At 34.5% G+C, this 13374-nt stretch overlaps 1 protein-coding gene across 2 annotated transcripts in view; it reads right to left on the minus strand.

Annotated features, from left to right (window-relative positions):
• Positions 1 to 8497: 8497 nt before the first annotated feature.
• The window catches only part of LOC111055776 (coiled-coil and C2 domain-containing protein 2A-like), a 66628-nt gene continuing 61751 nt past the window's right edge, over positions 8498 to 13374 (minus strand). For both annotated transcript variants that reach the window (XM_039429816.1, XM_039429817.1), the window contains 2 exons: positions 9423 to 9564; positions 8498 to 8755 (listed from right to left, as the gene is read on the minus strand). In XM_039429816.1, coding sequence (XP_039285750.1) covers positions 8567 to 8755; positions 9423 to 9564 — 331 coding nt within the window. In that variant the 3' untranslated portion in view covers positions 8498 to 8566. The remainder of the gene's footprint in view (positions 8756 to 9422; positions 9565 to 13374) is intronic.

Raw genomic sequence — 13374 nt, forward strand, 5'->3', positions numbered from 1 at the left:
TTCGTTTTGATTGTTCATAAATTCATTTTCAGAAGATCAATTAGCTTCTATTTTGTACTATTGTTCAGCATTTTTATAAAATTATAAATTATAAAAATTCCTTTCAAGTTATTTTGCTGGCTAGCCGAGTTGTCTGATGCGTTGCAATATCAGTCTGCTATAGCTTCGCCTGGTCGTGGGTTCGAATCACGTCAAGGGCATGGTTGTTTGATCATCTGGGTAAACCCTTATAAGTTGTGCAAGGGTTATGAAATAAGATTTTTTATTATTTCTATTAAAAATAGTCAGTAGGCCTAACCATTAATTTCGTTCTCTCATTTCTTATCCTATAATATTAATTTTTATCTTCCAGTGAAGCCTACAATTCTAATCTATAATTATTTCACTAATTCAAATTCTTCCATTAAAATGAGATAATGACTCAGAAAAAATCTTTTCGCTTGCCAGGATTCGAACCCACGATTGTTTCGGTCATCAAATGGTGATAGCACCATTCTATTCCATCATCGTCCACAATCTTTTGGACAAAAATCATGACAAATTTCTATCTAAATTTGGCAAAGGAACAGTTTTGGGCTTTAAGCCTGTTGTTCCTTTCCCAATCATTCATAATTGAGAATGATAGTGTATGTTTCAATGTATAAATAAATAAATCTATCAAAGATATTCCTACTGTTGATGTTGAAACAGCTTGATTGAAAAATCTAAACCTTGAGAGGGTTTTTATGTTTTCGGTTGCCTGACGCTTCTCACATTCATTCAACTATTCTTCAAAATATTATGTTTGTCTTAAACATGTTATGTTTGCAGCTTTCTGTCTGCTAATTAATAGAATTCTTCTTTTGTATTTTATCATAGAGAAGAGATAACATAAGAAGATATCTCATGGTATATAGGGCGTTTATGTTCCAAACTACACTATTATCTCAAGCTGATAGGCCACATAGTTATTTTTTGTGAAGCTATGTGACGCTAGTAGTCTCTCATACTGTGCAAGGTCTATAAATAGGTTTTTATAGACCTTGATACTGTGCCGTTCTTAAGGTGCGTACAGATTTATGCGCCGCTAACATGAGCAATTCACTTTTAATCAGCTGATGACAAGCTTTTTATATACCTGTATCTTACCGTTTCTAAAAGAATACAGATATAATCAATTTCAATTCAATTCAGCTGAACACTCTAATCCGGCCAAAACAGTAATATTAGACAGTAGTCGGCTCGAGAAAAACCCGGCCAAAACAGTAATATTAGACAGTAGTCGGCTCGAGTTAACAAACAATTGGCTAGAACATAACAAAAAAATTGGAACACAAACGACCTGGATATCACATGGGATATCTTCTCATGCTATCTTTTGCCTATGATTTTATGTAGTTATAAATGATACATAGAGCACTAACTTGTATTTATAAATAATGTACTTCATATGATGCTAGAACCAAGCCTACCAGGGTATTCAAATTATTAGAATCTTATACCTTTCAAAAATTGTTGGTATTATCAAATTGAATTTCAACTACTTGGAATATTAAAAATTGTTATAAAATTTAACTTCTCATTCAGTATTAGGCTACTATCTATCTTATTGACTGATTAGGTATTTGTCTAGGAAAGGCTTCATCTATTGTAAGATGAGAGCTATACAAACTGAATGAAAATAATTTACCATCAAATTTGATGCGGTGATTTACGTGATATCTTAAAATTCCCACTAGCAATAACCAAACCACCAATAGTCAAACCACCTGGACTTTAATTTTGTAAAATGTATTATTGTAAATTAATTAATTTAGTATTATACGGTACTGTTTTTTATTATGTTGTGCATAGACTTATTGTACAATATTTTACTGTAAAATTGTTTCCTAGGTGAATTAAGAGAACGTCAATTGAACATACAGTGAATTTGTTGTGTTTGAAATTTGTTATAAGAATTGAAATGTATTTTTTGAACATATTGCATGAGGGAATTGTTATTTAATTAAAGTTTATGAGACTTGAAACTTTCATTTATTTTACTGTCTTTCATACCTTGAATTGTTTCCTATTTCAATATTGCTATTACAACAAAAAAAAAATGAAATAAAAGTGATGGTTTCTTGATCCATTCCGAGCTGCTTTGTATTAACACACTTTTCTATGTATTTGAAAATTTGAATATTCTATGTTTGCAGCTTCATAACTCACTCTGTATAGTACAGTTACGGAAAGGGAAGTAATTGACTTAATAAATAATATAAAGTTATCAAAGACACCTGGCTGGGATGAATAAATTCCTCATTTAGAAATGGTGTGTTCCCGGAATTTCTGAAATATTCAACTGTGATCCCTATATTAAAAACAGGAGAACCAAGTAATCTGAATAATTATAGGCCTATTGCAATCTTGACAGCTTTCTCCAAGACTTATGAGATGGCGGTGGCTTCCAGATTGATTAGATATATGGACACGAATAATCTACTCCATGCAGATCAATTTGGGTTCCGTAAGGGCAGAAACACAACCGGGGCTATATATGAGTTCATTTCATGTCTTTCATTGGCCGTTGATGGATCGCAGTGGGCCGCAGGCATCTACTGTGATGTGTCGAAGGCCTTTGACTGTGTCAATCATTCTATTCTTTTGGAGAAGCTGCGCTACTATGGAATAGTTGGAACAGCTCATAAATGGTTCAGCTCTTACCTGAAGGATAGGCAACAATGTATAAAAGATAGAACATCCTCCAAATCCTCTGCTTTTTTGAATACCTAGTGGGGTGCCACAGGGATCGATCCTGGAACCTCTGCTATGCATTATATACGTCAATTACCTCCCAACATCAGTCTCCCATTCCAGGTTAATAATGTTTGCGGATGATACTACAGCTTTAGTAACAGATTGACAGATTAACATTTGACTTGGAAGGAACATATACAGAGTCTCACCTCCAAGTTGAACCGTGCATACTTTATGATTCTAAAATTGTCTCATTCGGTGGACAGAAACACCCTCATCACAGTATATTATGCCTTTGTCTATTCCCATCTATGCTATGGAAATATCTTCTGGGGTAATTCAACAGACAGTTCTAAGGTATTTTTAATGCAAAAAAAGATTATTAGAGTGATTTTCAGGTTGAGACAAAGAGACTCATGCAAGTCTGTTTTTCAAAATTCTCATATTCTCACCTTGCCTGCAATCTACATTTATCATTTATTAATTTTCATCTAGAGTTATATCAATAAATTTCAATTTTGCACAGAGAGACATAATTACTCCACACGCAATCAGCATTTGCTGTTGTATCCAGTCCATAGACATGCGACATATGAGAAGAATCCCTCTTATTCAGGATTAAGATTATATAATAAATTACCTGAGACCATTCGAAAAATCGAATCTCTAAAGCTCTTCAAGAAATCTGTGAAAAGGAATCTTAGTTGATAAAGCGTACTACTCGGTGGCAGAATTCAATTAACCATAAACTGCACTCAATGACACAAATTAAAATGCTCACATTTGCTCTACTTTTAGGACTAAGAGTAATGATAGACCTAGTATAGGATACACTTTGTTATATATTTTTTTATATACTGTTACTGTTTATTTTACCTGTTAGAAATCTTACTTAGTTCTAAGGATGCAATTATTTGACAAATCACCTATCAAATGGGAGTATTCCCAATATTATGATGTAATGTGATGAAATAATAAATAAATAAATAGTAGTTAAGGGTGCCAAATTTGGCTCTGACTCTTCTCACGTCAAGCTCTACCTATGGTACAAATTTTAGCCAAATCTGACATACTTTTTGTTCCAGTGTGTTCCACGATGGTTAATCAATCGATTTCATCAATTTCTTGTGGAAAATACAAATCGCTCAAACTTAGTGATCTTATGGTCTTTGATGCGAGAAACACGAATCTAGAATCATATTTGCAAAATTCATTACCGTTCAGGAGATATGACCATTTGAAAATCTGAAAATTCTATCTTTGCAGCTTCATAACTCACTCTGTATAGTAGTTGGGGGTGCCAAATTTGGCTCTGACTTTTCTCAGGTCAAGCTTCACCTGAGATACTTGTTGTTCCAGTGTGTTCCACGAGTTAGTCCATGGATTTCATCAATTTTTTGTGAAAAATAAAAATCGCTCAAACTTTGTGATCTTATGGTCTTTGATGCGAGAAACACGTATCTGGAATCATATTTGCAGAATTCCTTACCGTTCAGGAGATATGACCATTTGAAAATTCTATGTTTGCAGCTTCATAACTGTCATACATGACATCAAAACCTATTGAATTTTTGAAATATTATTTTGTGAATTGGAAATCTGGTCGCGTATTTGATTATTAAATATAATTGATAAAGCGAGAAGATCTCCAATGTACAAAGATGAAACGTGTGCTTTATCACGTTTCGTGAAGGCAATATTATGGGTTTTAGCTCCATGCTATACAAACAAGAGTGAGTTGACTTTTGGTCTGTGAATCAAGGCTGCATGTGTTTCTCACATAGATTTGGAATTTTTCTTTCGAGGCCCGTATACTTGAACCGTTTGTGAAGTGAGTTGTTGAGTTAAGGCATTGGTTACCTGAAGGATTCTGTCTTGAGAATTCAATTATAGGCTGTCACAGTCCGGGCAGTTTAAACCTACCTAATTGTATTTTCAGGATTTGAATCTTGTAGGGAAAGCTGGTGTTTTTGATTCATCAACTGGCAGAGTTTTTTTTTATATTTTTTTATTTTCAATTCGGGAGTGTTTTAACTGGACCTTTGAAGAACAGGCCAAAGGATTTTGTTAAGGTATAGTAAGATCTATAATTCTAAATAGTAATTTTAGTTTTTTTATTGTTATTATTATCATAAACTGAACGACCACAGATCAGCAAAGCGAGTAGCCCCTGAAATATTCATCTGATTATTATTATTTCGTAATTTCTAATTATAATTCTAATTTTGTAATAAATAATTTATTGATTTGTTTTAAAAATCAAAAACCTGTACGATCTTTTTTTTCTTGTTCATTTTCCCACTCTTACATATTTGGTGAAGGCACATCTTGCTTACATAACTCACTCTGTATAGTAGTTGGGGGTGCCAAATTTGGCTCTGACTTTTCTCAGGTCAAGCTCTACCTATGGCGCAAATTTCAGCCAAATCTGAGATACTACTTGTTTCAGTGTGTTCCAAGATGGTTAGTCCATCGAATTCATCAATTTTTCGTGAAAAATAAAAATCGTTCAAACTTCGTGATCTTAAGGTATTTGATGCGAGAAACACGAATCTGGAATCATATTTGCAAAATTCCTTACCGTTCATTAGATATTGCCGTTTGAAAATTTGCAAATTTTATGTTTGAATCTGCTTAACTCACCCTTTATACTAGCTGTGGGTGCCAAATTTGGCTCCGAAATTTCTCAGGTAAAGCTTCATCTGAGATACTTTTTTTATTCTCGGATTTCATGAAAAATGCAAATCTCCCAGATTTAGTAGATATTCGGGCTATGGATAGAGGTTGACCTAACAGGTTTTGTGATTTAATATGAGGCGTTTCTCTACAATACAGGGTGAGTTATTCACTGAAACGTAACATCTTTCCTCAACTCACAGATCAGAGATATCATTCATCTCCAAATGCACATTTACAATACTTTCCTAAAAGAATCATAGAGTTTAATTTCGTATCAATCTTTAAAACATGTTTGCATACTGTGAAGCATACAGTTTACTGCTCGTGAAGCATGTTTTGGATGCCTCAAATCATCTATACCAATTTCATCTGATTTCATCCCGATTTTATCTGATGGGATTCAGGGAGAAAACAGTCAAACACTAGCGGCTTCACTGAAATAATCCAATTTTATTGTAGAAAACATCACATGAAATACCTTATACTATTGAGTAGTAATAATTTTTTGAAGTGGGAATGAAATCTTAACCTCATTCTTTTTAGAAACTTTTATTTGTAAAAGTTTGGGAGAAGAAAGTTTTGGGCTATGCCTGTTGTCTTATCCCAATCATACTATATATTATAATTATGATTTGTGATTGTCAATGAAATAAATAAAATAATTAAATAAATAATATTGTTCACAATAGTAGAACTAGAATTTACGAAAAGAGTGAAAACGTATGTATAACTGAAAACTGTACGTAACAAATTAATGAAACAATAGATCTGTTACTGGAAACATGGATGAAAATAGTCTATGATTTATTTGTAATCTTGAGTGATTGTACATTGAAAAAAAGGTGACAAACATCAGAATCCATCCCTATCAAGTATGAATTTAGTACAATTTTTTGTACGATTTTACAATCAAGTACAATTTTTTGGTACAATCAATTTTATCGGTACGATTTTTTGCTTGAGAAATGTAGAAAAATGATTTGAAAACTCAAAAAAAAAACTTAGGAGAGGAAACCCACAATAAACGCTATAAAAGCGCCTATTTTGGGCGCATCTTTGGCGAAATTCTGAGTCCTCTCAAGACAAAATTTCTAGACCCATCTACGAACTTCTGTACGAAATTTGAACATGATCTGTCCATTAGTTCTTGAGAAGGCCTGGGAAAACGCTCAAAAAAAGCATATCTCGGGAGAACTCAGGCGTCTTAACTTTACTCAATGATTGATTGCTTGAAAACGCAGGAAAAACGCTCGAAAACGCATATCTAGGGCGGAACTCAGGCGTTTTAACTTTACTCAATGATTGATTGATTGAAATCGCAGGAAAAACGCTCAAAACCCGCATATCTTGGACAGAACTCATGCGTCTTAACTTTACTTAATGATTGATTGATAATGCAGGAAAACGCATATCTTGAGCGGAACTCAGGCGTTTTAACTTTACTCAATGATTGATTGATTGAAAACCCAGGAAAAACGCTCAAAAACCGCATATCTTGAGCGGAACTCGGGCGTTTCAACTTCACAGTGACCTTTATTTGTACAGTGACCAGTGAACATGTCCACCATCTGATAAAACACAACTGTTATTGTCACTTTTAGCAGCCCAGCGCATTTACAATATTAATATAGTAATCTACATACTATAGAGAGGTCCACGTTATAATGACAGTGTTTCATTAGCAATGGGATTACTATCCTTGTCTATCATTCAACAAAGCGGATAGCGCTATCTCTTTCTCGATTTGCTTTGTTGCCAGATCCGGCTTTTAATAATGTAGAATAATTTTTTGATAATTAATTAACAAAATATTTCATCTTAATTATAAACATTCATTATGAAATCATTGAAAAATAAAATTTCTTGCTTAATAAAATATAATTGAGAAGTTCTGTGAACAGTAGACCTAGCGCTATTGAAAACTACAGCCTCCATCAGAGTGAATTATGTCCTTTCCTGACGTATCGGCGAGATATCGGTATGTAAACAACTAATGGCTGTTTCAAATGTTGTATCGACAATAATTATTAATATTAATTATTATCAATAGAATGCTAATAATTTGTTGTAAACAAATAAGCTACTTCAGTATCATCAAAAGCTTACCGAGTTGAAAGCAGAGAAAAATCGGGAGAAAATACTATGCTGCCTCACTGCATACAATTAATAGTCCACACAACAGATGTTTTTTCACTAAGTTACATTGAGATATTGAACTACATGCGTCATTGCATGCGATTTATAATCCACTCGACAGCTGATTTATGATGAATATAATTCTATAGTCTGATTTTTACCCTAATATTGGCGTATGAAGGAGGCTCCTTTTTCATTTTATATTATCCTTAAAATGCAAAATTTCAAAAAACCGTATGTATACGTCGACGCGAAATTCAAAAAGGAACATACCTGTTAAATTTCATGAAAATCTATTGCTGCGTTTCGCTGTAAATGCGGAACATAAATACAAACATATAAACATAAAGAGAAATGCAAAACCGTCGACTTGAATCTTAAACCTCACTTCGCTCGGTCAATTATAAACATTCATTATGAAATCATTGAAAAATACTAGTAGTTCTGTGAACAGTAGACCTGACGCAGTATTCTCATCCACAAAGTACCAAAAGTACCTGATTGAAACTATAGACCTTATGGAAATACAGCAATAGACTGGCTTCTCCACACATATGTGTAATCACTTGTCAGCTGATTTATGATGAATAATTCTAAAGTCTGATTTTTACTCTAATGGCGTATGAAGGAGGCTCCTTTTCCATTTTATATTATACTCGAAATGCAAAATTTCCAAAAACCTTGTATATACGTCGAGGCGCAATTTGAAAAGGAACATACCTGTCAAATTTCATGAGAATCTATTACCGCGTTTCGCCGTAAATGCGCAACATATAAACATAAAGAGAAATGCAAAAACCGTCAACTTCGCTCGGTCAATTATAAACATTCATTATGAAATCATTGAAAAATATAATTTCTTTGATAAAATATAATATTGATTATTTAAAACGAGAATGAAACGTTAATATTACATTAATAAACCTGTATCAGCTACCGTCTATAGAAGGCATTGACAAGACAGAGGATCAGCTAAGGTTTTCTTGTTCAACTGCCGTTACAACGTGAACCTCACTATAGTGAAATGAGTGGACTATCTTCGGCGAACTAGAGAGGCCACATACACCCAGACAGACAGAATATCGCAGGGGTAGGGGTGCACATAGACGGCCAGGGCAAACTCCACATCTAAGCTCTCATAGCAGTGGACTCCCGTACCTTTCACCGCCTCCTCAATATCCTCGATCTTCGTGTAGGCGAAGTTCAGAGGGAATCCACACATCTGCAAGTAAAAGAATTTGTAATTATTATGAAACTAAAATCCAAATTAAATGCTATAATTCACCCTGAAGACTTCTGCTACTGCAAATATTGACAACCGATTAAACAGCTAGATGGAAATTCAATGAGCGCTACTATTCAAAAATTAGTTGTCAGCCCCGGGAATCGAACCCAGTACCTCCTAATTGCCGGTCAGGAATGCTTACCCTTACACCAAACTGACAATCTCTGGATAGCAGCGCTCATTTTATACGAAGCCATAGCGGCCAGCCAGTCTACAGATGGAAATTACTTTTCGTTTATTAATAAAATTGTTGATTCATTAGCACTTGAATAATTGCAACATCTCAGTAATTTCCATTTGTAGCTTTTTTAGTTTCTTTCAGTAGCTTATTTGAAATTGATCTTTATAACGATGTTCAACTGTCTATTGTATTATATTACATTGTATGACATATTGTCTTGAATAAATTGATATCTTTTCTTATCCTTCACTGAACTGTTGTAAAAGTAAGAATAGTGATGAATTATTAACTAACAGGATAAAAAATTTTGAAGTAAAAAGTAGTAAAAACTACTGAAGTAAACCATAAACTGATGGAATAGGGAGAGAATATCGAGATTACAGGGATTAAAAACAAAATAATTGAGAGGAGAAAATTGAATACCTTATGGGAAGCTAGTATATGATTGAGTTCCTGCAGATGTTCTTGAAGAATAGTGGACGTCTGCTCATTGGACCAGGAGGCTTTCTCCAGGCTAGGCAACAGTTTCCTCAACGTTACGATACAATAGCGGTTCCATACTGTCCTGAAATTTAGACAAATATAAGTTTCTCAATAGCACCATAGATAAACAATAGATAGATAGATAAAGAATTTATTTTTCACTTCAAAAAACAATACAAAATAAGATAAAATTGAATACAATATCATTCGTCAACAATCAATACCATAGTTCATAAAATTCTTAGGCATAGCCGAAGCCGTCAGCCGGAGTTGATAGTTATTTAATCTATATCTCATCCTTATCTTCTAGTTTTTGTCAAAGTTCTCACAGTAGGCTACAGAGTGAACGGGCTACACAATGTCATGCGATAGCACTCGATAAACTTTATAAGGCAACTTGGAAGTTAGCACTAAATATCAGTCACTCATAGCACAGTAGTCAGTCTATGCTTGGAATATTATCATTTTCACTTCATTTAAGCAACCTGAATCATTATTATAGGCCTAGAGATGAACTACACATTGATACAAAGTAAATTATTCTTACTTATTAATCGAACATACAAATAATTCTTTATGAAATGAAGTGATACAATGATAATTTGAACTCATTTGAGCAATAAATAATCATCTTCAATAATAAACCGATAAACTCAATCATACATGTCCAGAGCTATTTATGTACAGTTTTCGGTTTGGGAACAATATTTACAATGACATATTTATTTTCTATTATCCACAAGTATTATTATAGTACAGCTATTTTTAGAAATTAAATTCATCCAAAAGGAGCTTTCTATATCTCAATGTTGCATTCACATATTCCGCTAGACTTTTCCAGTTTTTACCATTTAAATACTCTTGAACCATTTCATCCGTTATCACCGAGCTTCCAAACCATTTTACTCGGTACTCTGATAGCACCTTACATTTTCCTATAAAATGATAAATGTCTTCAATTTCTTGACTATTACATAGTGAACAAATATAGCTGTTTTCCCCCCTATCTACTCTAAAATTCAAGGGCAATAATGACCCTCTCGCTCTGAAAATTATGTTAATCATCCTTCTTTTATTTGAGTCGTTTAAATAATCTTTCATCACTGCGTTATTGGTTCTTAACGTATAATATATTTGATGAAACTGAGAATTTGAAGCTTTCTCCCACCAAGTTCCCAGTACATTACGGCGAATTTTATCAATTATATTGTCGCACGTCATCCCCCACCGATCTGGCTGAGTTATAGGGTCCACCCATCCCTCATTAAATTGTTTCCATTCACTACACCAGCCACTATTACTCTGTACCACTAAGCTTGTTAATATTTTAGGGAATCTATGGTCAGGTAATGGAAGTGCTTTTAATATGTATTTGAAATGCATTTTTAGGGTCTGTAGCCACATAATATCCTCCCGCTTTCTAAATATAGAATATAGTTGGGCGTATTCTGCGGTAACCCGAACATTCGTTTCATGAAAAATCTATTGAAACATTCTACATCCTCCCTACGTTGATACCCCCACACTGACCAGCATACGTGATAGTTGTTCTACTCACTGTCTCAAAAACTTGCCATTTAGTGGATAACGGTACATCTTCGCTGCCTATAAACTTCCGCCATAAACTATAATACCGTATCTTGCTGATGTTAGCTTACTTGAAAAATGTTTGCTGAGGGACAAAGTGGGAGAGAACGTACCCCTAGATATTTATACTCATTACAATTTGAATGGGATCCTCACCATATTACCATTTTTCATTTCGACTTAATCAACCTCCTTTCCTAAAAACCATAATCTTAGATTTATCTTTGTTTAATACTAAGTTCCATCGAAAACAGTACTGTTGCAGCCTATTTATCATACTTTGTAACTCCCTAATATTATCAGAAAATATCACTAAATCATCTGCATAAAGAAGGGAATTAATTTTAGAGTTCCCCACTCTATATCATGCGTGAAAATCGAGAACAAAATTGGAGAGAGTAGGCAGCCCTGTTTTAATCCGCTCTCAAATCTAATACTCCTTGTTAACCCGTTTTCCCACCATACAGAGGAGGACGCGTTTCTATATTAAGCTCTAATCATTCCTACGAATTTACTGGAGATTCCTATCTCAAGAAGTCTATAGAACAGTGCTTCTCTGTCTATAAAGTCATAAGCAGCTTGGAAGTCAATGAAAAAACAATGTATTTTTTTACGCTGTTCAGTAGTGAAATATTTTATCAAGCTATGCAGGACAAAAATGTTATCTACGGCAGAATACCCTACTCTAAAACCCGCCTGATTCTCGGAGATAATTTTTCTCTTTCTAACCCAATCCTCCAATCTTTTTAATAGTATTCCTACAAATACTTTATAAACGGAATTTGTGAACGATATGGCTCTATAGTTATTAGGATTCTTGGTGTCGCCTTTTTTATGTAAGGGAAATATTATTCATTTATTAAAAGACTCAGGGGACGTACACTCATCATAAGTTCTGTTGAAAAATACATACAACAACTCCTTGAATTCTAATGGTGTTTTTTTGTAAAATTCAGGAGGGATCCTATCCTCTCCTGGCGCTTTTCCGTTTTTAAGCCTTTTCAGGGATATATCTATCTCATCATAACTAATTATCCTATCAAGCGCATCACTATTGATAAGTGGTTCAGCATACATTATTGGTCCACTTGATCTTTCAGGTGTGTATAACCGTTTAAAATGATATATCCACTCATCTACACTAATATTAGGATTTTTTTTGACTGAATTCCTTTCAGTTTGCGTACTATATCCCAAAACATTTTAGAATATTTAACAGTAGCAAGTTTATTTTTTAAATCTTTCCAGTAATATTCCTTTTTAGTTTTACATAAAGCCTTATATTCTTTTGTTATTCGCACATAGTCATCTCTAACGTCAACGGAATTAGTTTTCTGGAATAATCTAAGAAATGAGAACATGCGTGCTCTCGTATTCTCACATTCTCTATCGTACCAGTCGTTCTTTTTAAATCTATTCCTCAATGATTTGGGGACATTTTTGAAATTAGCATGAGTAGATATCCCATGGTATAGGGCGTTTATGTCGCAGCTTTTACTGTTATCTCAAGCCGATAGTCCACGTAGTTCTTTCCCGTGAAGCTGTGTGACGCTGGTAGTCTCTCATACTGTGCCGTTCATACACTCTCACCCCAACAAAACATTAAAAACCGACAGTAATCGATAATAATCGGCTTGAGATAACAGTGAAAGTTGCGACATGAACGCCCTATACCATGTAAGCAAGTTGTGGATGCCATGTATGACAACCATAGGATATCTACTTACGCTATTGTTTATCTAAAGGTGCGTACAGACTGTCGCTCTGCTCCGCAACCGAACGTCACTCCAGCAGAGCGATTGATGATCGACCGGCGAGCAACAGTGGTTCGACCGGGGAACGCGAGAAGATCTAACATCTTCCGTAACGTTAATGATGGGTGCGTGGGCGGTGCGACTGTGGTTCGATGGTGGTACGAGGGCGGTACGAGGGAGGAGCGTGCTCGGTGCGGGTTGGAAGCACGAATATGTGTACGCAGCTTTAGATAGCACTGACTTACATAATATACAGATTGGGTGAAAAGTCCGAGAACGGCTTAGTATCATAGAAAAAAGTGATTCCAAGATGGGTGTGATTGGGGTTATTACTAAAATTGAAAATGCCGTACTACTTTACTATGACTTTAAACATCTGGTCCGCCATCTTGGATCCACTATTTTGAATGTAACTTTATTTTTTAAATAGAAAGGATGCCATGTGATACATGATTTCAATACGTTTCAATACAAAATGAATGGCGAAAACCGCACATCGATATCTCAAACCGTTTGAAAGATAATCACATTATTAATCAATTCCATGCAAA

The sequence above is a fragment of the Nilaparvata lugens genome, chromosome 5, assembly GCF_014356525.2.
Source record: "Nilaparvata lugens isolate BPH chromosome 5, ASM1435652v1, whole genome shotgun sequence".
Lineage (NCBI taxonomy): Eukaryota > Metazoa > Arthropoda > Insecta > Hemiptera > Delphacidae > Nilaparvata > Nilaparvata lugens.